The sequence below is a fragment of the Scomber japonicus genome, chromosome 6, assembly GCF_027409825.1.
Source record: "Scomber japonicus isolate fScoJap1 chromosome 6, fScoJap1.pri, whole genome shotgun sequence".
NCBI lineage: Eukaryota > Metazoa > Chordata > Actinopteri > Scombriformes > Scombridae > Scomber > Scomber japonicus.
The window spans coordinates 9,715,228-9,741,281 of NC_070583.1; the positions used below are offsets into that span (position 1 = coordinate 9,715,228).

At 40.0% G+C, this 26,054-nt stretch overlaps 1 protein-coding gene across 1 annotated transcript; it reads left to right on the plus strand.

Moving 5' to 3' along the window:
- The first annotated feature begins 14,326 nt into the window (after positions 1-14,326).
- Positions 14,327-15,250, plus strand: foxl2a (forkhead box L2a). The gene has a single exon (XM_053321195.1). The coding sequence runs from the start codon at positions 14,330-14,332 to the stop codon at positions 15,248-15,250; it is 921 nt and encodes a 306-aa protein (XP_053177170.1). The 5' UTR covers positions 14,327-14,329.
- The last annotated feature ends 10,804 nt before the right edge of the window (positions 15,251-26,054 follow it).

The following is a 26,054-nucleotide window of genomic DNA, read 5'->3' on the forward strand; positions in this document are numbered from 1 at the left end:
AGCTGTTTATGTTCTGTGTGATGGTCCACAAGGGGGCAACGTTTGGAGGCCAAATGTGTGACATAATTATAGTGACCTGACATGTTTCCCATACATACTGAGCAGGTTTTGAGTGACTCTGTAGAAAAGTGACTCTATTAAATATACTCAATGAGTCAGCATGCATAGTAAAAACAGCTATTTTCCCACACTGCACAAAAGAAACGGACAATCTAGAAAAAGAGAATATTCATATTTTTCTGCACATTTCTATGTGTAAAGTTTAATAGGAAATTGCTTTCTAAAGTTGCAGTTTGATTGATATATATATCTATACAGTATACAAACAGCAAAAACAGCTAAGGGACCATGACTGACAGAGGCCCTAATAATATTTTTATTAACATATCATCATTAATAGATATTAATAGAATATGTCATTAACACTTTATTTGTATGCAGAATGTTGCATGAATGTTTACACAGTGTTATATTATTACAGTTTAATGTCAGTACATATTGTACAGTTAGTATTGGACAACAAGAGAGTTGCAAGCCTTCACAGAGGTGTGGTTACAGAAATTACACATGGTTGGTGTGACCTGTGTGTAGTGGTGGGGCCCAATGTGATATCCCAAAATCCCCGGCAGCGCCCATGAATACCATACAGATATGGGACAAATTAAGTGGATTTAGTCTGCATACTGACAACTTTGAGAATAACTTACTCACTTTTCCACAGTTAAAGCACTACATAAGTAAAACTTATTAAGAGTTAGTGTGTAGTGTAACAATTGAACCTTTATCTAGTTTATGTATCACAACTAATTTCAGGGGGACAATGGACGCTTATTCCATTTTCGTAACAGCCACAAACTCTGATAGCAGCCATAATACACCACATCCCTTTCTCGGGGTGTATCACTCCACCCGTTACAGTGTTATGTAGTCCCCACCAAAACACAAAAATGTGTACTTTTTGAGCAACACAATGTTTGTTGCATAGTTAACATTCCTTCATTTATGTCCACTAGCAAAGAAGGTTAATCCACAACATACTTCTAAAATCTCATTTTATAATAGCATGAAATTGAAACAAAGCTTTGGTGATGCTTGAAAAGACTGAATATCATAAAAGAGGAAGAGGAGAAAAAGAAGGAGGATGCTGTTGCTATCAGCCTTCATGGATATATTCTCTTATAATATCTCCATATGCTCATTTGAAATGCTTTATTGTTACACCTGAGATGTGCTCTATATTCCTAAAAAAAACACCTCTACCTCCAGCCTGGCTTTATATCAAGCTGTTCCATCTCTCCTTGCTGGTAGCCAGCTCTGGTAATACCATACATGCCCTGTAAAGGCTCATAATTGCCAAGTGCTATTAGATGGCCAAATGGGATTATTTCTTCAAAAGAAACATTAGCTGCCTTTAGGAAGGAGTGTGAGGGATTGGGGGGCTCGCCACCCCCACCTAATCTAGCAGGAGACCCCCACAGTCACACTGCTCCACCTGGCTCCCATTACCCCTCCTCAAATCCCTAATCCCTCCGTTTGTTTTCCCGGATAGAGACGGAGAAGAATGGAGGAGAGAGCAGGCGGAGGAGGAAAGGGAAGACAGGATCTGGGGTCATGGGTGATGGTGATAATAGTGATTTGACAGCTATTTGCCAGCGCTGATTTACAGCTGCTTAAACTTTGTGTTCATAAAACATGACACATAAATTTTGCTCCCATTCTTATTTAAAGTAAAGAAAATTGCAGCTCGTGTGTGTGTGTGTGTGTGTGTGTGTGTGTGTGTGTGTGTGTGTGTGTGTGTGTGTGTGTGTGTGTGTGTCTGTGTGTGTGCGGATGGCCTCAGCGGTCTCCACTCTTTAATAAAAGTATTGTTTGTGTTTCTCCTGATTGGGAACACATTGGGCCTGGGTCGGGCCCTGCCAGGGCTGGGGTCCGGGGTCTGGGGCAGACCGGGGGTCCTGTTCTCCGGGGGTCTCTCCTCTGGTCCTTCCTCTTCTCTCCTCAGAAGTCCCGTCTGCTCGGGGGGCCACAAGGGGCGGCGGGGTCGCCCCTGAGAAGTGTCCCGCTGCGGGATGACCCCGCGCTGCCTCTATCAGGGGGTAACCTTAGTCCCCTCCTGACGGACCCCCTCTCTCCCCACAGGGATGTAATACACACACGTACACACACACACACACAAGCCAGTCACCAAACAGCCACACAGGGTGATGAAATACACGTGCGCACAAAAAAAAAAATCACATACCCAGCCATTGTTCTCTTTGTACCAGACTGTGAAACACACACACACACATTCACACCCTTTACTCTCCCAATCCCTTATAGACAACTTACACAAACACACACGCACACAAACACACACATTACCAAAGAGACCATCATGCAGGTCGAACTCAGCTGCCTGTGTGGCTTCAGCTTTGTTGTCTTGACGACGCCCTGTGTTAGAGATCCCCACATCTGATAGTGTTAACATGATCAAATTCAAGCTGTTAGAGCCATGTAGCTGAGATGGAAAAAAAAGAGCAAGAGTGAAGGAGATAAGAGGAAAAGAGGGAGCATTCAAATATCCCGTAGTCAAAAATGCTCAGAATTAAGAGGCGAGATAGCAAACGGGGGATGCATGGTGGGAGAAAAATGGTCATTAAAGACGGAAGAAATTGAAGTCGGGGATGAACAAAGAAACCACCGTCCACCACACCTCTGCGCAGCATGAGCAACCAACACATGGACTCTATATTAGCTCATGGACTTAACAGGCAGCAGCAGTGCTCTGACATGAGCTCATGTGTTTGGACAGATCTGCTGAAGGTTTAAGACCAGTACCGAAGCCTTATCTGATCCAGAGATAAAGTATCACACTAAGAATGAGAGGAAACACACACACACACACACACACACACACACACACACACAGAGAAAGAGAGAGAAGCAGCCAGTGTGAATGAATGGTCATAAGGAGAAAGAGAGAGAGAGAGAAATGTAGCTTATGTATGAAGAGAGAGAGAGAAAGAAGAATGGAAAAGAGAGGGCCTAGCTGTGGATAGAGACTCAAAGAGCAAAGTGGGTCCTGGGAGACCCCCGGCCACAGAATGTACACTGGGTGTGTGTTGGTGATGATGTCAGTGTGAATTACAAATGTGTGGATAGATATGAGAACAAAAGTCACCACGGGCCTCAGTGTGTGTGTGTAAGTGTGTGTGAGTGTGTGCATATTTGTAAATTATTTTAAATCACCAAATTTTATGAATGAATGTGACATCTGTGTGTGTGTGTGTGTGTGTGTGTGTGAGTGCTGTATTATAGGCACGGGTGCATGCAAATAGTGTTGGATTCCACTGTTTGAAAAAGTTGAATCTCACATTTGGCTTTTAATTTTCTCTCACTGCAAGTTTTTGGATCCTGTTTTTAAGGTGGAATAATTTAATTTGTTTCCGATGACTTTCTCATACAGCTTTCATTTTAATGGCTTCATTTTAACCTGGCTTTGAACACATGGTTCCTATTCTTCACTAATTCCATCACTAATCGTTTGATGAGAGTTCGTCCCATTGCAGTTATTAAACTTCGGCCGGCACTTTCTGCTGAATTTATCACGCTTAAATTAACAACTCCATTCAGAGCTTACATTAAAACTTCAATTTTTTTTTAAGAGATTGGTTTGTAAATGCCCCTTTAACCTCTTGGAGTACTTCCATAGTTTTTACTGCACATTTTCCACTGGTAGCACACTTGCGTTTTCTTCCGAATTTTAGTTTTAATGCATTTTCCTCCGTCTTTGGAAGTTTCTGTGAGTTTTGGGGTGTCTATATTTAAAAAGAAGCACAACATGGAACATCACTAGATTTTTTTAAACTAATTAACAGACTTGATTTTTTTCCCCACTTTCTGAAAAACACGTAGTTTATATCATTCTTTGTCTGTTGTCCTGTTTGTTACATAGCCTTTAGATTCTCCAGGCAGTTCATCTTAAGAACTGTTTCCTGAAGTGACATGTTATAAATTCAAGCGTTCTACCGAAAACATGCATACAGTGGCTCCGGCACTTCTTCAGCATCTCACATCAATTACATTTGACTTGTTGCCCATCTGTATATCTGTCCATTATTGTTCCATCACATTTGTAGACAGCACACATCAGTACCAGATCTGAATAGCCAGAGCTTGCCAATGCTTTGGTGCCCAGCGTGATGTTGCTTCCTGCAGGAAGAGGGAGAGCGGAGGAAAAGCAAAACAGGACATCTTCAGATCTGTCAGGGGAGCAGCCCCTCTCCTCCTCTCTGCCCTCAGGGGACAACGCACCAAAGGAAGCGCTCTCTCCCTCCTGTTATCCCCCCTTTTCTGCCCTCGCCCCTGCTCCGCTCTCGCTGGGACAAGCTCTCCCTTCTGATTACTCCTCTTTTTCTCTGTGTGATAGTGATCACCTTTCATGATCTGCAGTTCTGACAGCCACTGTAATTTGTCATCACTGTAGTGATATATTTCCTGTGAGAATTCCTATAGTGTTTGAAAACAGTATGATGAATTGCACTGTTGCTTGCTTACAGTAAATATTGATTATTATTGGTGTGGAATCTGACCAGTCTTTATCTGATGCTAGCAGTTTTGTGTTGGTTATATTAAATGTATTGTATTTTTGTCTATATCTCTATGTGTATATTGGTATTTTATCACTTTTTCTATTGTTTTTTTTTATTACTGTCATATGTTTATCTTTGTAAAGCACTTTGCAACTGTTAATTTGCAACTGTTGAAATGCTTTATAAATAAACAGTATTGTATTATTATTATTATTCTAGTTTCTCAAAATTAAGATTTTTTTTTCCTAAACACTATTGCTTGTTTATGCAAAGAGCATATTGTTACCTCTCACTTCATAAACATACCGTAAATTCTCTCTTGTCTTTTACATTTTAACACTCACTGTTAGAACTCTGTACAACTTTCACAAACAGCTAGTACCATGAAAAATGACATATGATATATATAAAATACATATCATAATATATACATTTCTGTTTATGCTCCATGTAGTTATTTTCACACCCATAAACATAGTTAATGTACAATGTATTAGAGCATATGCCGAAACTTCCACACATAGACATAAAAAAAATTTTTTGATTGGAATAATAATTTTTGTGATGTGTTTTTTTTCCACAAAAAGTTAGTTTAACAATTCTTTAAATTACATCTATTCATATAACATCAGAAAAACAAAATTACATGAATATGCAAATGTTCTCCAAATGTTTAGCAGCTTGACAAAACATGTGTCCCACTTCACTCTAAGCTTTCTAGTGACTCACTCTAGTGACTCACACTGAAGTAAAGCAACTATAAGCAAGCTCCTGAGTGCTTGAGAGGAGATGAAAACATGCTTTTAAATAGTTAACTGAGAAGGATAACTATTTCATATGGATCAATACTCCAATTACCTGCATCTGTTATTTTTGTGGATATTTTTCTGCATTTTCCAGCAGTAATAGCATTAAGTGATTATAACTGGCCCAAGTGGAGCCAGATGGGATTCTGCAGTGTTCCAGTTGGAAACAGTCCTCCTAAACTGTCTCTCATCCTCTTACTCCCAGCTAGCCCGCTCTTTAACCATCGTCAAGGTTACCGCAGCCACTGTATGCGTGCCGTTTGTGTGAGCGAGGGAGCGTGTGTGCGTGCGTGTGTTTTTGTCTCTTCATGCGAGTGTGTTCCATTGCCTGGTTTTCCTGTTTGTTATTGCGGTCATGACAGAGGCAGGAGAGCTGGAACTGAGGAGGTTTGTGTAGTGGTGCTGTGTGGGAGCAGATCCTACGGAGAGTGACACTCCGTTGGCCGAGCGCAGTGTGTTTTAGCGGTGCGTGTGGTTTCGAGATCTCATCTTTATCCTATATTTACTCAAGTCTGTAGGATCTGTTTGAAGTCTACGGCGGTGGCCTCGAACATCATCTTTCAGCATTCGCAACATCGTGTGCCAAAAGAAAATGATGGCCAAATCCAAAATGAAGAGCCTGCGATCGACTTGAGTGTTTGTAAGTCCCTTGAAGATGTTTGTGTGGTAATTCATTACAGTTAAAAAACCAGTAGCCTACTATTACTACCCTGATATTTACCCAACCAGCATAAAAGCATTGAGTCAAAGCCCCATACTTTGTCAAAACACTTAAAGGCTGAATTTTTTTTTTGCATTCTACCATGATGTCTGCAATACTGTAATCTGCCTCATTTCAGCCCATATCCCCTTTAACAGTTACTCCTTATCCTCATTTGTCTCCATCTCACCCCTGATTGACCAATATGTGTACATGTAGCAGCACATCCTGCCACAATGCATGGAAGACATCTACCGCCTCAGGCTTCTGTTTGCATCAACGAGGAAGACCTTCATTAGCAAAGTAGCATAGCAGCAACATATAACGCTCAATTCATAACCAAGAGATGGCGAGATAAAGGAGCAACACTAGAACAATAAAGAACATTGATGAGACAGAAGCAAACCGGTAGAAAGACCATAATGGACAGCTGGTGTTCAGTGGAGACTGCCTGGCTTCCCCTTGCTCGCTTTCCATGAGGTGATTAGATAACATCTTTTTCCCTTATTCACCCAGACCCACATACACTCTGTTCTATTGTACACCGGTAGGCTGGTATTTCAGGGAAAGGAAGAATAACCTTGCCCGGTTGCCTTAACAACGCTGGGTTTCAACGGTAGGCTTGCAGGGTGTGTGAGAAAGAGAAAGAGAAAGAGAAATAGAATTTGAATTTTGACAACAGCTACGACGCAGACTTGAATTAGTACAGTAGAATGAGGGATATAGTAATAATCTTCATTTTAAAAAGTAGGGTTAGGGTTAGGGGGGGGGGGGGGGGTTATGTCAAGAGCAGCTGTCAAGTAATGTTGGTGGTGCTTTAAAGGACGACCAAAGTTGAAAAGGTTAAGATGAGATGAAGCTATGAGTATGAAGAGGCTAATATAATAGGGCCTGTCATACAAAAGAGCCACATTGACAGGTAGCACTTCCACCATGTCCGATATCATTCCTCACCAGGCTAACATGCAAGACCACCAAAGCGGAGTAAGCGCCCCCATATAGCGCGATATATCTCTGCTGTTCTGCACCATTTACGCATACTGTCCTCAAATGCAGCTCAACTGTAAAGGTCACTCTATTCACTTCTGATTCATCTTTCAACTGCAGAACCCCTCCCCGCCTCCCCCACCTCTACCCCTGCCCACATCAGGACAGTGTGTGAAGGAGATGGTGTGTGTGATGTATGCATGTTCCCACAAACACGTCCTCACAGCTACAGTTGAACACAAAAAAAAGGAGAATATGCAAAGCCTGTGTTTGAACATCCTCCTCCTCCTCCTCCTCCTCCTCCTCCTGCAGCGCTCCTTGTCAGGGCCCGGCTGCTTTGATCTGTCTTCAGGGTGTCAGCTGGCAGCCATGTTTGTTTGCCCAGCGAGGTAGCCTACCTGTGTAATTACCTCTAACGAAGTGACTTGTTTTGATTTGGCCTGAAATCTAATCCCCCCCCAGCCGGGATGAAGACGTGGAAATGGGTTTTGAGGTTACTTGGGGATTTTTGGAGTGAGAGTTGGGCCGTGGCTGTGACTAGTTAAGCCGTTTCGGGGGTGAAAAAGGTTCATCTGGTGAGCTTTGAGGAAGTTTACATTGCGAGGAGGAAGGTTTTTGGCCTCAGTGTGAGTTTGGCTTGTTACTGTTCTTTTATTCACATCCACCCAAGAGTTTGGATAATCGGCTGTTACCGCCCAGCTCACCTTCTTTTTTTTCCTCTCATTCGCACATCCTTTCACCCCCCCCCTCCTCCTTCCCCTCTATCTTATCCCTCTCTACACCTCTCACATTAATATAAAGTGTATGCACAGACGCAAAAAAAAAAAAAGAATCTAAACACATGTTGACTCAAAAAGTTCTCCCTCAGCTCTAACACACGTGCGGTACACACATACTTGTGCTCCTGTGAATCATTTAAGCTCTGGCACCGGTTCAAGAAAACCTCAAAGAGAATCTTGTTGGCAGGAGGCTGCAGCACTTCACCTCTCAGTAAAGGTTAGCTAGAACACAATGTGGCTCTTCTCTGCTCCGTCCTCTGTTTTCACCTCTCTCCTCACCTCCCTCTTTAACTCCTCCGTTACAGTCGCTCTTTTCCTCCACCTTTATCCCATTTATTACTTTTAATGGCCTTTTAGCATCTCTGCTATTGCACATGCAGGAAAATCATTGCATCTATCATGACATCTCTTCAGGTGTTTACCAATACACCCACATGCACATATGATAGCATATTTCCAATTTTTCAGCTAATGAAAACAGGATTTTGTCCAATATTAAGGATTTGTTTTTAACTAAAGAGCTATGAAGTGAAATAGTGTTTTTACTGTGTATAACACCTGTGTGTAAGTTTGTAAGTTTGATGGATAATGTCCTTGTCACTGGATTACACTGTGGAAATCCATAGTGCTTCCCATAGGCTTCCTGCAGCCGTTAAGAAGTGTAAACACGCCGTGCCACCAAAATACATGTCACGTTCCATGCTGCAGCTAATGAAGGATGGTGGTTGGGTGGGGGGGACGTGGGGGGTGGGGTAGACTCTCACACAATGATCTGAGTGTTTGAAGGAGAGGGGATGGACTGTACAAAGTAAGGAAGTGTCCCCCACACACCGCCCGCTGAACATCCCCCTTAATAAGACATTTTCATTATGGAAGCACATGCACACACACACGCACACAAACACACACACACACACACACACACGCACACGCACACACACACACGCACACAAAACACCTCAAAAAGAGAGACCATGTGTGTATATGCACGTGTTTATGTCTGTGTGTACCCCCCCAGCCCCACACACACACACACACACACACACACACACACACACACCACCCCTCCCTCCCTCCTTTAACCTTAATCCATGCGGGCGGGGATGTAAAAGAGATGGAGGGAATCTGGTGGTCGCTGTTTATTTGCTCTATCTCCTCTCTTCTCTCCGAGAGGAACAAGAGCCGTGTTGGAGGCGCTGCATGAGGGCTAAGGGTACATCCTTCTTCTTCCTCTTCACCTCATCCCTCCATTCATCTGTCCGTCCTTCTTCCATCCCTTTCCTGCACCTCATAAGGATTCCATTGAGGAGAGGCAATGTCTTGTTGATGTTTAATCGTGCAGGCGAGCCAGATGCTAATGAACCAGAGACCGACCCAGTGAGATCAAACTGGGACAACCAGTGAGAGACGTCTCTCCCAGCAGCATGTCCAGGACACATGTGCTACTCCCCTATGAGTCAATATGAGACAGCGAAGCATGTTTTATAAGACTTAAATATGTAATGTTTCAATCAGTGCATTAACTCGCACACACCAGTCTGTCTTATGCTACACATGTGGCATACCTGCAAGGAAAAGAACCTATGGAAGTACACAGCGATGACAAAACTCCTTAAGCAGCCTGCTTAGCCTTACTGCTAATTTAAACAGTCATTTAGATTACTGTGTTTATTTATTTATTTAGCTGTTAAATGAATCTGACCTCAAAGAAGATTTAATGAATAAAGCTAATCCTACATTAAGAATAGACTTCCATTCCATGAGCCACAAAAATGATTTGCAACACTTTCATTTACATTATATTCTGACAACATCATTCAGTTCATAAATAATGTAAAATCTGGAATGAACTGATGCAAATTCATTTCCAAAAACTGCAATCAGATTTTTTCTTCTTATCTAATGTGTGCACGTGTGTGTTATTACTCAAAACAGTTCAGATCAGTGAAACCTATATCTACATATATTATCTTTAAACAGCAGAGGTTACCTTATATATAAAAGCCAGTGCAGACAAACATATTAAATTGTCATGATAAAAATATACAACTTGTGTGTTTGAAAACAAAGAATTCTTCAGTATAATTCTACCTTTAGATACACACTATATGCATAATATTATTATTGTTGTTATTATTGTTATCATTATTTTCCTAAAATGGTATGTATTTGTTACTAATAAAATGATTAATAAAATAATCATCATCATGCGCATGACACTATTATATTCTACACATTAAAATCTCATTACATATAAGACATCCAGTAATGATCCTAACATGATATTTTAATTATAAATGGTAACATTATCTTACTGACATGGTCTTACCTTGCCGGCAGAGCTTCACTGAAGCCTCTCCAGCGCGCGTGGTTTTTCTCCGGTCCCGACCTGACCCGGCGGATCCGTCCGCCGCATTCCACAAGCACGCGCTATCATAAACATCCTAGTCCCAGACCTGCAAGGGCAGGAAGTGCACGAGGACAGGAATTCAACTCTTTCAAATGACATTACGGCCCGTTACAATGATTGTTGTAGGACTACCACACGCACACCGCGCGTTTGTGGGCCTATATGTCAAATAAAGGATATCACAGCAAAGCTTTAGGCTCTGTGGCTTTATGACATTAATGGCAACATGTTTATTAACTAAGTTGCATATATTAAATGGGGAAAGTACACTAGAATATTATAGACTTTTACTGTGGACTCTATAAGCCACCACTCAGCTCAGTCATATTTATAGGTTAGGAGGAATTACAGTGCTGCAGCCTCTGATTGGCCACAGGTATATATATATTTGTACTATGTATGTGTATATGGTTATATTTATATATAATATTTGCATGTATATAAACATATACATTATTATTTTATCGTTTATGTCTTTTTAATATTTTTATCTTTATGACTCTTTTAACCTTGAATCTTAATGGCTGAACTAATCTAAGAGAAGCTAAATTGCATTTCACTGTATTGTATGCTTCGTGTGTGTGACCTACTTTGATTTGACTTTGACAATTATTGTTACTGCTTTACAGATAAAATATCATGTTTATATATAAAGTCACATCAATGTAAATTAATTACTTTTTACACGTGTTTCCAAAGATGTGCGTGCGTGCGTGTGTGTGTGTGTGTGTGTGTGTGTGTGTGTAGATGCATGTGTTTATTAGCAGTGTGTTTTGGATCAAGTGATAACTTGAGAAAGACTTTTTAGAGGATGTATATTTATCTAAGAGAAAAAACATGAACTCTTCTCTGTCTGTGATATCAGTAGCATTCTCAGTCACTGGAGAGCCTGGTTCTCTCTCTCTCTCTCTCTCTCTCTCTCTCTCTCTCTCTCTAATCTCACACTACCCACAAAATGTACATTATACATGATTTACAACGCAATTACATCCAAATAAATGAATGAAAAACGCATGTGTTGTTTCACTCACATTTGTGCTTGCATTTTTTTAAAATAATCTGGCCTTATTGTAGCTAAATTCAGGGAGGTTTTTCACGTCACTGGAAAGGTGTCACTGCAGATGAAGTCAATATGGTGAAAATAAATAATTAATCACATATTACCAGGAAACCATGTGTAATTTTCCTCCTTGTTTTTACTGTTAATATTTATTTATCTATGTATTTATTGGCCATCAAATTCCCCTTTTTTTCCCACGATAGCAGGCTTTACTATCAAATGAGCATTCCTCACCGCCTCACTGAAGCCTACAGGCAGGTCAAGTTTCAGATTCCTTGTTGTGTTTGTGGATTGTGGACTTGCTAGTTTGCTGCTTTGTTGTGACTTGACGAGCGTCACTACGGCGGCTCCAACCCGGAAAGGTTACAGGTAGTAATGGAGGAACGGACAAATAACCAAAACCTTTTTTTTTTTTTTTACCTGGAAAGAAAACGTCAGTAGTTAAGTATTTCAAGTTTGCAATAAAAATAAAAAACATGCATAATTAAAGTAGATTGAAATATATAAGGCTGGGGCTCCAAATGGTGCGTTCAGGTGAAATATTGTTCCCATTTGAGAGCAACTGCCATCTATAGGCCAACACTTCCTCATAACAAGTTAGCCTAAATAAGCTTATTATAACTACAAAATATTTATTTCAAGTGATCATGTAGACAGAACAGCCTCTCTCACAGGGCTATATTTTCATTTATATGTCCGTTCTTGGGAGTTTTTTAGCATTTAGCCTGTTTTAGTAGTGATGTGTGTGTGTGTGTGTGTGTGTGGGTGGGGCACTTTAACTTGTCTGTCATTTTTATAGCTATTACTTTAAAGGATTTCTATAAATCTAATGCAAACAGTAGAAATGAAGATCAAATTGTATACTATATATATATATATATATATTATGCATAATGATAACTGAGCTATACTGAAAAGCACAATTAAAGATCTTCCCTCCCTCATGTGTATATGTGTGTGTTGTGAGTGTGTGTGTGTGTGTGTGTGTGTGTGTGTGTGTGTGTGTGTGTGTGTGTGTGTGTGTGTGTGTGTGTGTGTGTGTGTGTTGTGTGTGTGTTGTGTGTGTGTGTGGGTGTGCAGCAGAACAAGGGAAGACGAGAAGACCACAGACTTTCTCTGGAACAATAAAAGAAGACTAAACAACTCCCGAAATCATGAGGTAAAACAAACACATAGCGGGCTAGGACAAAGGGGGTCTATTTTGTGGTTTCTACTTTATTTTTACAAACTTATAAACCACTCCATCATATTTCTGACGGTTTGGTTTCTTGTAAAAGAACAGTGAAAAAATGTATGTAAAAGCAAAATTAATTTTAAAAAAAACAGAAAAGAAATGGTTTAATAATTTGTCCACACATTCCATGCAGTATTAATGTAACACACTAATAATCTCCAATTTATAAATATTTATAGGCCTATATCTTTTTGATCCAAACCATTTTTTATCATTTTATAAATTTGTAAATGAATAGTTGGATTTATCTCAACTTGTGTAATTTGATAGCTGTATAAATGAATATATTGAATGATGTAATATTTTAACCAAGCCAAATACTTACAAAGATAATACAAAGCGAGGGTATAATGGTGCTGTTGAGATTATCGGGAAACGCTCTTCGCCTCAAACATGTGAAAAAGACATTGAAACAAGAAATAACATCGCGTTGTGACGCTTGAAACTGTGAGTGTGCGGTAATTGCACGTTGAGAGATGGTTGGCTCTCACCGAAGTTCAGCTGCTGTGTCCAGGCTGCACACTGGGTGCAGGGTGATGACACACATGCCAATGCTGCTCCACCTGCACAACGCTCCCAGAGCACGGAAATACACTCCCAAAGAAACCCGAAGGGACCCACATGGGTGGCCAAAGGCGGGGGTGGAGGGATGGGGGGGATGTACACCTCTCCATGTACCTCCCTCTCAATGTGGGCTAATTAAGCAGCACTATCTGTACAGACTCTCTCAGAGCTGTGCGCGTGCAGCCGTTGGCAAATGTGCGCGTCTTTGCAATGGGATGAGGATGTCAGAGCTTCCATTTGGAGAAGCTTCCTCAGATATATTTCACTGTAGTTTGTTTGGAACGGATTTTGTTTTAAACTGCTTGTCCAGGCTGGAAAATATGAAGTAAGGTAGCATGCTGTATTTCATTTTTCATATATCAGAAAATGTCCCTGAAATGAATTATGGAAAAGAAATATATTTCAATAAATAAATAAACAATAAAATAAATGAAAATATTTTTAAATGACTACTTTCTTTTTTTTTCCTTCCCAAAGCTGGATCCAAATATTTCATATTTTCTTTTTCTGTTGTTTATATTGTGCTGTGTTCTTGCTGTTAGACTCATACACCATAAAAGAAAAAAATGTTTTACAGCTTCATATGTCATTAAAATGAAATCAGTGTCTAAGCTTTTAATATGCAATATAAACAGATGAGATAAGTGCTTTAAAAAGTAATGCAATCTATTAAAATGATAAATCCACATCCATCGTTAACAGCATTGGATGATTTTCATTAATTCAGTAATTAAATGCAAATAGTTGTTTAAAGTCCATAATGTGCTATTTTGACCTGAGTGTGATAAAAACGTATTTCAACAAGTTACTAGAAGCTGATTATTATTTCATTCACTGTAACCACCAGAGGCGGAACTCAAATGCTCGCAAATCACCAGCCACTACGTCTCATTGGAGCAGAAGCAGCCACTCAGTGGACCTGAAAAAAGAGAGGAAAGGGCTGGGCTTCCAGAGTCGCAAACCACAACTTGGGTTGCGCCTCCATCAGAAACCAGTTTAAAAATAATCGCTGAAGAAAGAAGAAGGTCTGGTGCATGTCACCTACTGGGGCGCAAAATAAAACTTTCTCTGTGCGTGATTTGGAAGACGAGCTTTAATCCGAGGCGCATCTTCTAGTTGTGCATCATTCAGCTCATCGAAGTTGCAAAGCGCGCAGAAAGTTGGGGCTTTTTTCTCAAGCATTTGGACTGGACTTGTTTTGTTTTGGTGTGCGCAATGATGGCCACTTACCAAAACCCCGAGGATGACGCAATGGCACTAATGATCCACGATACCAACACTACCAAGGAGAAAGAGCGACCAAAAGAGGAGCCGATCCAGGACAAAGTCGTGGAGAAACCAGACCCGTCCCAAAAACCACCGTACTCCTATGTCGCTCTCATTGCCATGGCCATTCGGGAGAGCACAGAGAAGCGCCTCACTCTGTCTGGTATTTACCAATATATAATCAGTAAATTCCCCTTCTATGAGAAAAATAAAAAGGGTTGGCAGAACAGTATCAGACACAACCTGAGTCTCAACGAATGCTTCATTAAGGTTCCGCGGGAGGGCGGCGGGGAGAGAAAAGGGAATTACTGGACACTCGACCCAGCCTGCGAGGACATGTTTGAAAAGGGGAACTACAGGAGACGCCGCAGGATGAAGCGGCCATTCAGACCTCCACCGACTCACTTCCAACCAGGGAAGTCCTTGTTCGGAGGTGACGGCTATGGATACCTGTCTCCACCCAAGTACCTGCAGTCTAGCTTCATGAATAACTCCTGGTCGCTAGGCCAGCCGCCCACCCCGATGTCCTACACATCCTGTCAGATGGCCAGCGGTAACGTGAGTCCGGTGAACGTGAAGGGACTGTCAGCCCCCTCATCTTATAACCCTTACTCCCGGGTGCAGAGCATGGCGCTGCCAAGCATGGTGAACTCTTACAACGGCATGAGTCACCATCACCATCCCGCACATCCCCACCATGCCCAGCAGCTGAGCCCGGCCACCGCTGCACCACCCCCGGTTTCCTCCAGTAACGGAGCGGGCCTTCAGTTCGCTTGCTCCCGCCAGCCCGCGGAGCTCTCCATGATGCACTGCTCTTACTGGGAACACGATACCAAACACTCGGCGTTACACACGAGGATTGATATTTAAAGTTTACCAAACAAAAAAAACGAGAAAAAAACGGTCTGCGTAAAATAAGGACACTTGAATGAGAGTGAGATTTAATTCCTGTGATTTCAAAACAGAACCAAGAGTATTTTTTTTGTTTTGTTTTTTGTTTTGTTTTTTTGTGAAGAGACCATTCTGACCATGCTGTTTGGGTCCAGCTGACATCCATAAATGCCAAATGGAGAGGTATGTGCGAGTTGATGTTGAGAAGGTTTTACAAAATGGAAACTGGAGGTAAAGGAGTCACCAGGACACATCAGGTAGCACAACCTCTGGGAGCCATTTCGTGCGCCTGTATTACACTTGGACTGATGGCTATAACTTGGTATTGTAGTCGAAACTGTGCTTATGAAAAAAAAAAAACTTTTCATTCTCACGAGGATAGACATTGCTTCAGTTGTGTGTTATTGGTATGCGTAATGATTTCTCTCCACTTTACGCACGGCTTATCTTTAACTTTTGCAAAAAAGAAAAAAGAAAAAAAAATGAGACGTGAAACACAAGATGCCCTAATTAAACCAGTGCTTTAATATGTAATTGAACTAAGAAACCTGCACTGAGCAAAGGCCTGCATGGTAAAAAAAAAAAACCTTCACCTCCTGTCATAGTTGTAAACCTTGTCCAGTTAAATAAGGTGAAAGTGTGGGTATAACAGATCCTTCAGACTGCCAAAAAAATTACAATTCAGGGTTTTTCATATTTCTTGATTCCATCTGTATGTATGATATAATTTCCAATATGACATCAGCCAGTGCCAGGTTTTGTTTATCTTTCTAATTATTATTATTATTATTTTTTACGTGATTAGCTATATCGTCTCATTCATGTTGGGGCCATGTTTCATTTTAATTAGCACTTTTCACTATTTTCTAGGTTTGTGAATTTCTTAATAAACTTGTTTTTCTTAAAGTAATACAGTGGTCATGAAGTAATGTTTTTTTATGTACTTTAGGCGGTGATAACCACTGTTGGCATGCTATTATCACTAAACAGCAACAGAACAGAACTCAGTGAGAGTAGGTTTATTTATTGATTGATTTTATAGAAACAACAATGATATTATTTTTGGTTTAAAGAGAACAGGAGTAGGTGAAGTTTGACTCTGCTGTCATTCAACTGTTTAATGAAATGAGTCCAGACTGATATTAATTGGAATTGGAATTATCCTTACTATTAAGGGCCGATTTACCTTAGTGTTTGTAAAAAAAATCTTTTTATCTCTAATAATAACAATCATAATCAGAACAGCAATAATAATAATAATAATGTACATTTTATAGTGTCACTGATCCGTTTTTGTCACAGTATATTTTTTATTTCATATTTTTCCTGTAGATGTCTTCAAGCTGCAGAACTGCTTCACAAAACAACAACATAACATGCGTCAAACACAGCTAGAGTATTTGGTGTTGTAGATGACTACACAGCAACATACAGATTATTTACTGTTATATTTCAGACCGTGAGGTTTCATTTTATTTTACGGCTCAAGACATTTAGAAATAACCTTTGAAAAAAGTGCAGAGTTTGTCACTTTAAGTCTGATTTCCCTCCTTGCTTTAATGAAGAATATAAAATAGGATATTAACGCAGCTGTCCCCAAAATGCTGCTGAACGTTTAGTTAATAGTTGTAGCCTATAAATAAAAAAAAGCAAATCAACCATTATAATAATAGTCTTCAATATCATAGTGAAGAGATACCAGTATATGAGAATAGATGTATTTTCTATCATTTTATTTAACCCGACGGCTGCCAACGACAAATACAATAATGTCATTAATGCCGTTAACTAAATATTAAAGTATAGTTGAGGATATAAGGCCAACAAAGACAGGAAGACAGGAAGCGTCATTTGAAAAAGAGAATCGGTGAATACATATGAGTCTCATAGCCGCTCATAAAAAACATTTGTAGGGTTGGAAAATGTGACATCATATAAGCTCCAATGGTGAATTCATCCTGTCTCTAACTAATGAATAGAAATATTCCAGTCAGCTCCTCCGTCCTGCTCATGTTTTACTGTGAGATAAACTGTTGAATCACGTAGAAACTTTCCCCCCGTGGACCCCAGAGGATGATCCGGCGGCCCCGGGGCCAGGGAGCCTCTTGCTAAAAGAGACATGTTGACGAGTGAAACGCCTCATAAATACACCGACTGATCTCAGCTGCGTCCCCTCCTATTATCACAACGCATCAGGATCTCACAGATACAGCCATCTGGTTTTGACTTGGACTTTCAAGGGTGTACCACTACAATACATTTACTGTTTTGACATCACCATCGCAGCCATCATGCATAGTTCATTATTATTATTATTATTATTTTTTAAACGGAACAATTGTAGGATATTATTTCTTCACATCTAATAGCTCGATGTAAATTAGGTTATGGGCTCAAGCCTTCAAAGATCACCGCGTATATTTTGGCGCCAGAGTTGACGCTGAAGCTGAGCATAGTCCCGGATCTCCCGTGTATCTACACATTCACCTTGATCCACCCTGTCTGCTCTGCTGCGACTGTCAAACACAGACTCATCATCTAATACAACACAACCAAAAACACAGTGTAAGGCCCACACACTCTCCGGTGTGTGTTCTGCTGCAAGAGGAATCAATGACCCGACACATTAAACCCACATAGCCTGCACAGCGCTGGCACTGGCCTATTCATGAGCTTTTATTTCCATTATTCAATCCTGTAGATACCACTAAACAGGATATATGACTTTGGGTGATTTTAAAAAAAAAAGTGCTTTAATATTTGAATCAGTTAAGAGATTTTTTGGGCACGAGTTTCTCTATTTGTGAACATTACACCAGCCTGCAGATTTTCATCCACCTCCAATTCCATCCAGGTAAATGAGCTCAGTATAAATATAAACAGCAATAATAGTTCAATAATAAAGCAATTTATCATAAGGAAACATAAAGATGCAGTTATTAAAAACTACAAATGAACACTATATTTTAAAAAACGATGTTTTTTATTTTATTTATTAAAACACATTGAAACACATTTATTATGTTTGGATCTTTTTTTTCTTTTCTGTACCACAGCCAACATTTTTGAAACACACTGGTAATCTACAATTTGATTTGATTGAAGTAGTTTAACAGGGTAGAATAATGCTAAGGAGTCCACTTAGTACAAACTGACAAATCATCACGCACACTTAAGTGGCTGACTGAGATTTCATTATGTCTTTGACTCATTAGATGAAAATGAAATAAACTCTGCATGTTTTATTTCTGTATGTTCTCCATGTTTTACTGCATGCATGATCGAAGCGCATCATACTTACCTTAAAGGACGTTTATTTAAAAAGTTAAGATCTTTACCACTGCAGTGAGAGGCTTCAGTCCGTCTCTTATAAATTATGCATGAAGCCATAATCATTCTGCAAAAAAATGGAAACTTTAAATCGACTTCTTGGCTAAATAATGGAGCATGTATGGACTACAGGAGAAAAACAAAGCTTCTTCCTGGCGTTCATAAATATCTGTACATCAACCAGCCGTCGGGTTAAGTGGCATGTTAGAGTCGTTGGCCTAATAAATGTGCACTGGTGAACATAACATGATAATCCCAGCTGAGCCGCGGCCTCACTCGGGCACTCTGACACTTCTCCATCCTCCTGTGTGCAGGGGAGCGACGGGAGAGCCTGAAATGTAACTGTGTACATTCTCTGCTTCCTCACATTAATGTTTTGTAAACAATAAGGAGATAAGGGCGCGTTTGAAAGGCAAGTGTATTCTAAACACCCTCCTAAAAATAATAAATACAAGTGTTTTACACGAAATTATGTTTCGACGAGTGTAACTATCCTTTACACAAACTATAAGGGCATAGATTTATTTAATGATTTCGTCTTGAGTTCAGGTGAATGAAATGTGTTTTTTATGTGTCAAGGCAAAAAATAATTTATTTATTTTTTATTCTGCTTTTACTCATTAAGTAGACATATGATGTTATTATGAACCTAAATGATATCACAGTATAGCTGTTAAATAAAACAGACTATATAATATAATAAGTTTATGGTTGATGGTGCAGTCTGTTTGTATAGCTTGCATTACGCACTGTGTCACAAAGGTGACAAAGAATGATAGTTAACCGATCAACCATAGAATAAAATGCTACTCACTACAGGAGCCAGGCACGCACTAAACTAACAGAAACGTAGTGACACAACACCTCTGTAAAAGGAATAAAGTGAGTACATCTCTGGGTGCTCGGCCAGGCAGGTGTGCCTTTGCACAGAAGGGTTGACAGTTCAGCCGGGCGGCCGGGAACAATGGGCCTGCATACAGGATGTCTCAGGGGCTGAGAGAGATGAGGCCAGCCGAGGTTCATGGCTCCCAACACAGGCCGGCTTTAAAATATATGCTTCTAAAAATATTCATTTACACTGATTATAAAGCCAGCAGAAGTGCATCCATGCTGCCTGGATGTGTTGTTTGGTTTATGAATAATAATTTATTATTTTGAACCATGAGTGTTTGGAATATTTACCACTGACAACATTCATGAACTGATTTCTGATATTAAAGTTGTGATTATATACAGTACCAGTCAAAACCTTGGACACACTTTCCCATTAACATCAATGAGAAAGTGTGTCCAAACTTTTTACTGCTACTATATATATATATATATATATATATATATATATATATATATATATATATATATATATATGAAACATTGTGACTATAATTTTCTCAGGAGATAGATCCTGCAATTCCATCAGAACATTTGACTTTTCCATTAGAACCTGCCTCCTTCTGTACATGTAGGTGTGTTACCTTCTGTTTTTACGCAACAACTGCGCAACTTATCACATGTACAGGCACACAAAAAAATGTGTGTGTATGAATGAGGCGCATAGCTGTAGGTGACAAATAGCGGTTTTCTATTAATCCTACATTATTTCTCCTCGAGGTGAAAAGGTTTAGAGCCGTGTGTGGTTTTGTTTTCATGCGTCTTTTCCGCTGAGCTCGTAGTGAATAACCGTGATTGTATCCTTTGTTGTGCTCTCTGAGATGACAGATTATAATCAACAAGACGAATGAGGTCAACTCATTGTAGAAGCAACACATTTGACCCCCGCTTCTTCTTCTTCTTCTTCAACGCACACGCACACGCACTGGCGCTCTCTCTCACACACACGAGCGTATACCTGGAAGCGTTCCGGGTATGACAGCTTGCATGCTCTGCAGGGCGCCGGCGATGCGACCCGGCCGGTCAAGTCACACGCAGGTTGCAGGTTTTCCAATGCCTGCACACAATTGAATTCCTGGCATTCTCGTTCATGTTTGAGATTGAAGAGCAACCGTTTCCACTTAGAAGCGGTGCACATCACCCCAAACCCATTGAAAAGGAGAGTGGGGGTCACCACTGTTTGGTATACATCTGCTCCAAACAGGAAAATATGCAAAGATTTGATTCGCAGAAAATCCGGCAATTGTTCAAATCAGCACGAGTTTTCTTTTCTTTTCTCTCGTCTTGGACCAGAAATACTCCAAGTTTCATTCTGTCCGCTTCATGATCCGTTTTCTTTCGCATTACTCAACATAGAGCTGTTTATTTTCTAAACGCGTCTATTGGTGGATCTCCAAAGTAATCAACTTGTCACAGTGATCTACGTGATGTTTTCAAAGTGACTGCTGATGTCTATCTCGATGACAACCCCGCGAGACAATGGATAACATGTAATAACTCTTTATTAAGCCAAAATAATTTCAATAGAGTGTGTTGATATACCAGCTACAGTTTATAAATAGGAACCGTGCGTTTGTTAACTGGGCCTCTCTGGTCAACAGAGGTTCATCACATGTCTATTAATACACGCGAGAGTCATCTATTCAAGGACAAAAAAAAAAAAAAGATGGGACTGTCATCTACTCAAAAAAAGGAACATCATCACCCGCTGACCTCTGTTCACCCTCAGCCATCACCGGGGCCACTCCACTGTCTCATAACGCACCATCGTTGAGCTGGAAGTGATGGGAAGTTGGTAAAGAAGATTTGTGAATAACACCATGCATGCTACAAAAAAATATCCCACATTTCAATTTTTTTTTGTTTTTTTTAAATGCAACCATTTTTTTCCTCCCCTTTCACTTTTTACTTTCTGGATCAGGAAAAAAAAACACTTCACCAAACAAACTGGTTTTCATAATGTCATATCAACCTCCGAGCATTAACTGCCAACAAACCTGTTAGAACAGACAAAAGTCAACATTTAAGCAACGTTTGGCTTGGATGTTAATTTGTACTGTGGCGGAACTGGTCGGCTTATACTGTAAAGGGAAGTGCGATAAAATGTTTCCGTTCTCTTGATTATGAGCTGCAAATTGCTTTGTCGGGACTTAAATGGCAGGTCTTTTCCCATCGTGCATTGATGGAGAGTCTATTTTTAAACCCCTTTCCTTTCTCGCCCCCCACCCCCACCCCCACTAAAAACTTCCGCTGGGTTGGCAACAAGAAGCTATTAGGGATAACTTTTCTCCTGTTAACATTCCAATTAATCAAAGATGAAACCAAATTCCCACAGGGATCATTAAGGGTCAGCACCTGTTGTCCTGATACTTCTACTACTACTACAAGCCATATAATAAACTGGTACAACTTCATGGTCAGACTTTTTGGGCTGACCTCTGGGGACTGTGTGTCACTGCAAGCCAGTCATACATCAGCCCTATCTGTAATAGAAATATAACCTTTAAATCAGATATGAATGGCAAATATCTAATGACCTTTTATCACAACCAAAACAATTCCGAAATGCCTCCTGAGTCCTACAATCGGGATTTCCTTAAATTTCATAACAGTGCAGCATAGCCCTATTAGGATACAAATTGCAAAAGAGGTAATACTCAGATTTAATGACACATTCAATTAAATTAAGTGTTGGTTCAGTCAGTTAAGTTGTTATTGTAATATTTCTCCATCAAATGTGTTTTCCAGTGCCATATTCTAATACGCCGTTTTCTTTTCATGATAAGCTTTGTGAAGTCCGTCTCTCTCGATATCAGCTATAATATACACATGGTAAACAGGAAGTTTGCCTCAGGCCTGACCCTCACCCCGCCTCTCCCATCAGGCCTACATGCCAACCCCGAGCCCCAGGTCAGCTCTCAGACACTGCAGTCCAATTTCAGCCATATTTCTTTCAAGCAATTACATACCTCTTGGCAAGGCCTCACAATTAAACAAATGATTATATTTTGATATCCATAATTATACGCATTCACATAAGGTACCCTTTCAAGTTCAATATGCTTTTTATTACACGCTTATCATCTGTGATGAGATTATGCACAGTGTGGGTTTGGAATGAGTTAGGGTACATTTAATCGAATAAGAGGAGGGTAACTCAGTAATGGAACCATGCTGGAACCAGAACTATACTGCAGAGGCTGCTCGCTTTGAGCCCAGCTTATGTTTGGCAAATTTCAGACAATGAGAACGTTATGAGGGGAACTCTGAGGGGAGCGCCTCTAACCCCTGCCCACCAGCAGGTCAAGCACGTGGCACATGACACAAACTCACTTCCACACCACTGATGAGGTGCACCAGGACATACTTGTGGCATAACGACATTATTAAAGTGTACATATCTCTGGCAAAAACAACTAGCTATACTTGATCATTCGGTTTGGATCGTGGTGTTATCCGCTCATTCTACACAATCTCTCAAGGCAGCTGGCTCCATAACACAGTAAACAGGCGAGTATCCACGTGCAGTAATGACACTGAATACCATTATTCAACATTTATTGAAAGCAGTCACATTGGGAACCTAATTTTTTACAGAAGTCACCCAAATCTGCTCACTAAGGAAGAGTTATCATTCCTTCTCTCTTGAAAAGGACTCCCAGCTGATATAAGAGAGTGTGCTATGTAGATCTTTGCTGCCCCCTTGTGATATGAGAACGGCTGAGGCACCTCTCCTAGCTGCATGTGCTGCATGTTAAGCTACCAAACCTAGAGACACCATGAAATCAGGCGAGAAGTCTACATCAATTTAGACTCAAACTAATTGAATTCTTCAGGTGCCCTCTTTAAAAAAAAATAGATGTGCTGGAATGTATATGTTGAATGGTTTCAAAAAGAAACAAAAGAGTTTTATGTCTATCAAGAGAAATGGCTCTTAAATATACTAGTAACAGCTATGGATAATATCCTAATCTATGACAGATGTTGGCATAAGTGGATCCTCTTTTACACAATAGGGTGATGTGACAACACACTTCTTACAGAAACACACACACACACACACACACACACACAAACACATACACAAACACACACAGCACCTGCATTTTCAACATGCGTATGGCCTTAAAATCCCAGTGGAGAATGTTTGGCCAGTTAGGAATGACTTCATACTCTGAGACACTTGATAAATATGGGCCCAGCACTTGTTTTCAAAAGCGATACACTTCTAAATATAAAAGACTTACAGCTAGAGCCCAATGTGTAAATCTTTAAATCTGCCATAGTGGAAAAAAAACAGGACACATTTTGACATGTCACATAATGCAATCAGTGGTGGCTGAATTCCATTTGAGCTGCTTCAGTTTGAGAGGTCCTGGTATTGTTCATGCTGGCTCACTGTCACACTTAAACAGAGCTATCAAAATGTTATTAGTTACACCCTTTTCCTACTGTGAAAAGCCAAAATGTTTGCAGAAATGTTGGTTTCGGTGTTCTAAGAAGATGATTTGTGCCCGTCATTGCTTAGGTCTAGCCCTTTAAAAGGTGTTTATTTAACAGTCAACTGCAGATCAGACTTTGGATGTACTGGTTAGCATCTTGGTGTGAATGTGTGTAATACTGAGTGGGAGCAGGGCGTTGCAACAAACAAGCTAGTGAAACAATTCAGAATGATTAATAATTACTTCTTAATCAAATTAAATGTATTCTTGGATTAATATCACCTCCATAATCTGATTAATCTAAATTTCGCCGACTTTTCACACTAAACTTTTCACCTGTAAAATTAAAATTTTAAATACATTTTAAAAAGTCTAAATTGTAAGATTCTTTTTGTGTGTCCTAAATAATTAAGAAATCACAAAAAAAAAAAAGAAAACAGAAATTGGAGGACATTTTTTTCCTTTGGTTCCCTGGAGGATATCAGCCCTGTAAAGTTAACTGAGGACATTATTCAAGGTGAAGTAAAACTCATTTGGTCACCAGAGGGCAGCAAAGCTCATTTTAAATGCAACCAACACACGCTTTACTGTTTCAGACTCCACGTTTCATGAAGATAAAACGTTCTGACAATGAATCATGACAGTTACTTAATAAAGGTATTTCATGCTTCAACTCGGTGCTTGAGGGGGCTGACCTGCGTTACAGATCATAACTTGCCAAATAAATGACAATCTACTCTAAAGTGATCCGCTTGGATAAGAAATTCACTCCAGTCTTACTTTAACTAGAGGTTCATGAGAAAATGTTGCGTTTCCGGGTGAAACACGGCTCTGAAGTTAGTTTTGTGCTGGTGGTGTGTGGTTTAGAAGGAAGCCGGCTGCCCTCCATGCCTCAACCGGAGAGCTGCAACCAGCTAAAGATAAAAGTAGAGACAATACAACCAGAAGACAAGGAAAATGACTTTCACAATAAAACGACTTGATACAGTTCAGGCATGCTTTCAGTCAAATGTGCTTTGAAAATAAACAGTTATAAATGCAGACTGTGTTATTTCGCTGTGAATTTTCTTGAATGTTGTATTGCGTGAATTTTCTTGAATGTTGTATTGCAAAAGACTATGGATTACCACATAACTAAAATCATTTTTGTTTTGCAGTTTTACAGGGCTGCTGAGACCGGATCACACATAGTCCTCAGAATAATTAACAGGAGAAACCCATGAATACAGTGCTAGAGTCAGTATGGCAGGATTTAGGATTTGTACACTTAATGATTATTATGTAGGCCCATATAGGAGCAGAGACATGAATCTATTTTTAAACATAAATGTTCAGATGAAATGAGATGGAAACTTTTTTTTTTGAAAGGAGAAGAAACATAAAAGGCTTTTAACTATATTTCAGTGCTTGGGACACTGTAATACATATTATTGGCAATATGTTTATTAAACTAAACTAAAACTGTCAGTCCAAATAATAGGCTATGTGTAATGTCAGTTAGGCTACTATATTACTAATGAACTTTAAAAACTGTCATCTGGTGACATTATAATTTCAAATCTTGATGGCCCAAATCCTGCACACAACTGACTTTGTTTCCCAAATCTTTGGGAAGTAGAGAAAACACATTATCAGGCCTTATTTTGCCTTTTTAAGTCTCCCTTCACTCTCTCTCTCTCTCTCTTTCTCTCTCCCCCCCCCCCCCCACACACACACACACATACACACACACATACACACACACACACACACACACACACACACACACACACACACACACACACACACACACACACACACACAAATGTTTTTCTTATTGTTCTGACACTTAGATATTTGAGCTTGTTTTCACATCCATCTGCTGGAAAGCTTCTCTCTGCTCATTAAAAATACATTTAAAAAAAGTGGTGGGCTGATTAGTGATATCACAAATCGTTTTGAAGCCAATCCTGATCCAGTGTTCACACAAATGTGATGTGGAAACTTGAAGCCTCCAGAGCACAAACACTGATAATGAACATTATCGCCAACTCACAACAAAAGTCAGTTTTAAGCCTACTCTTAAATGTAAGGAGGGTGTCTGTCCCCCGGACCAAATCTGGAAGATGGGTCCACAGGAG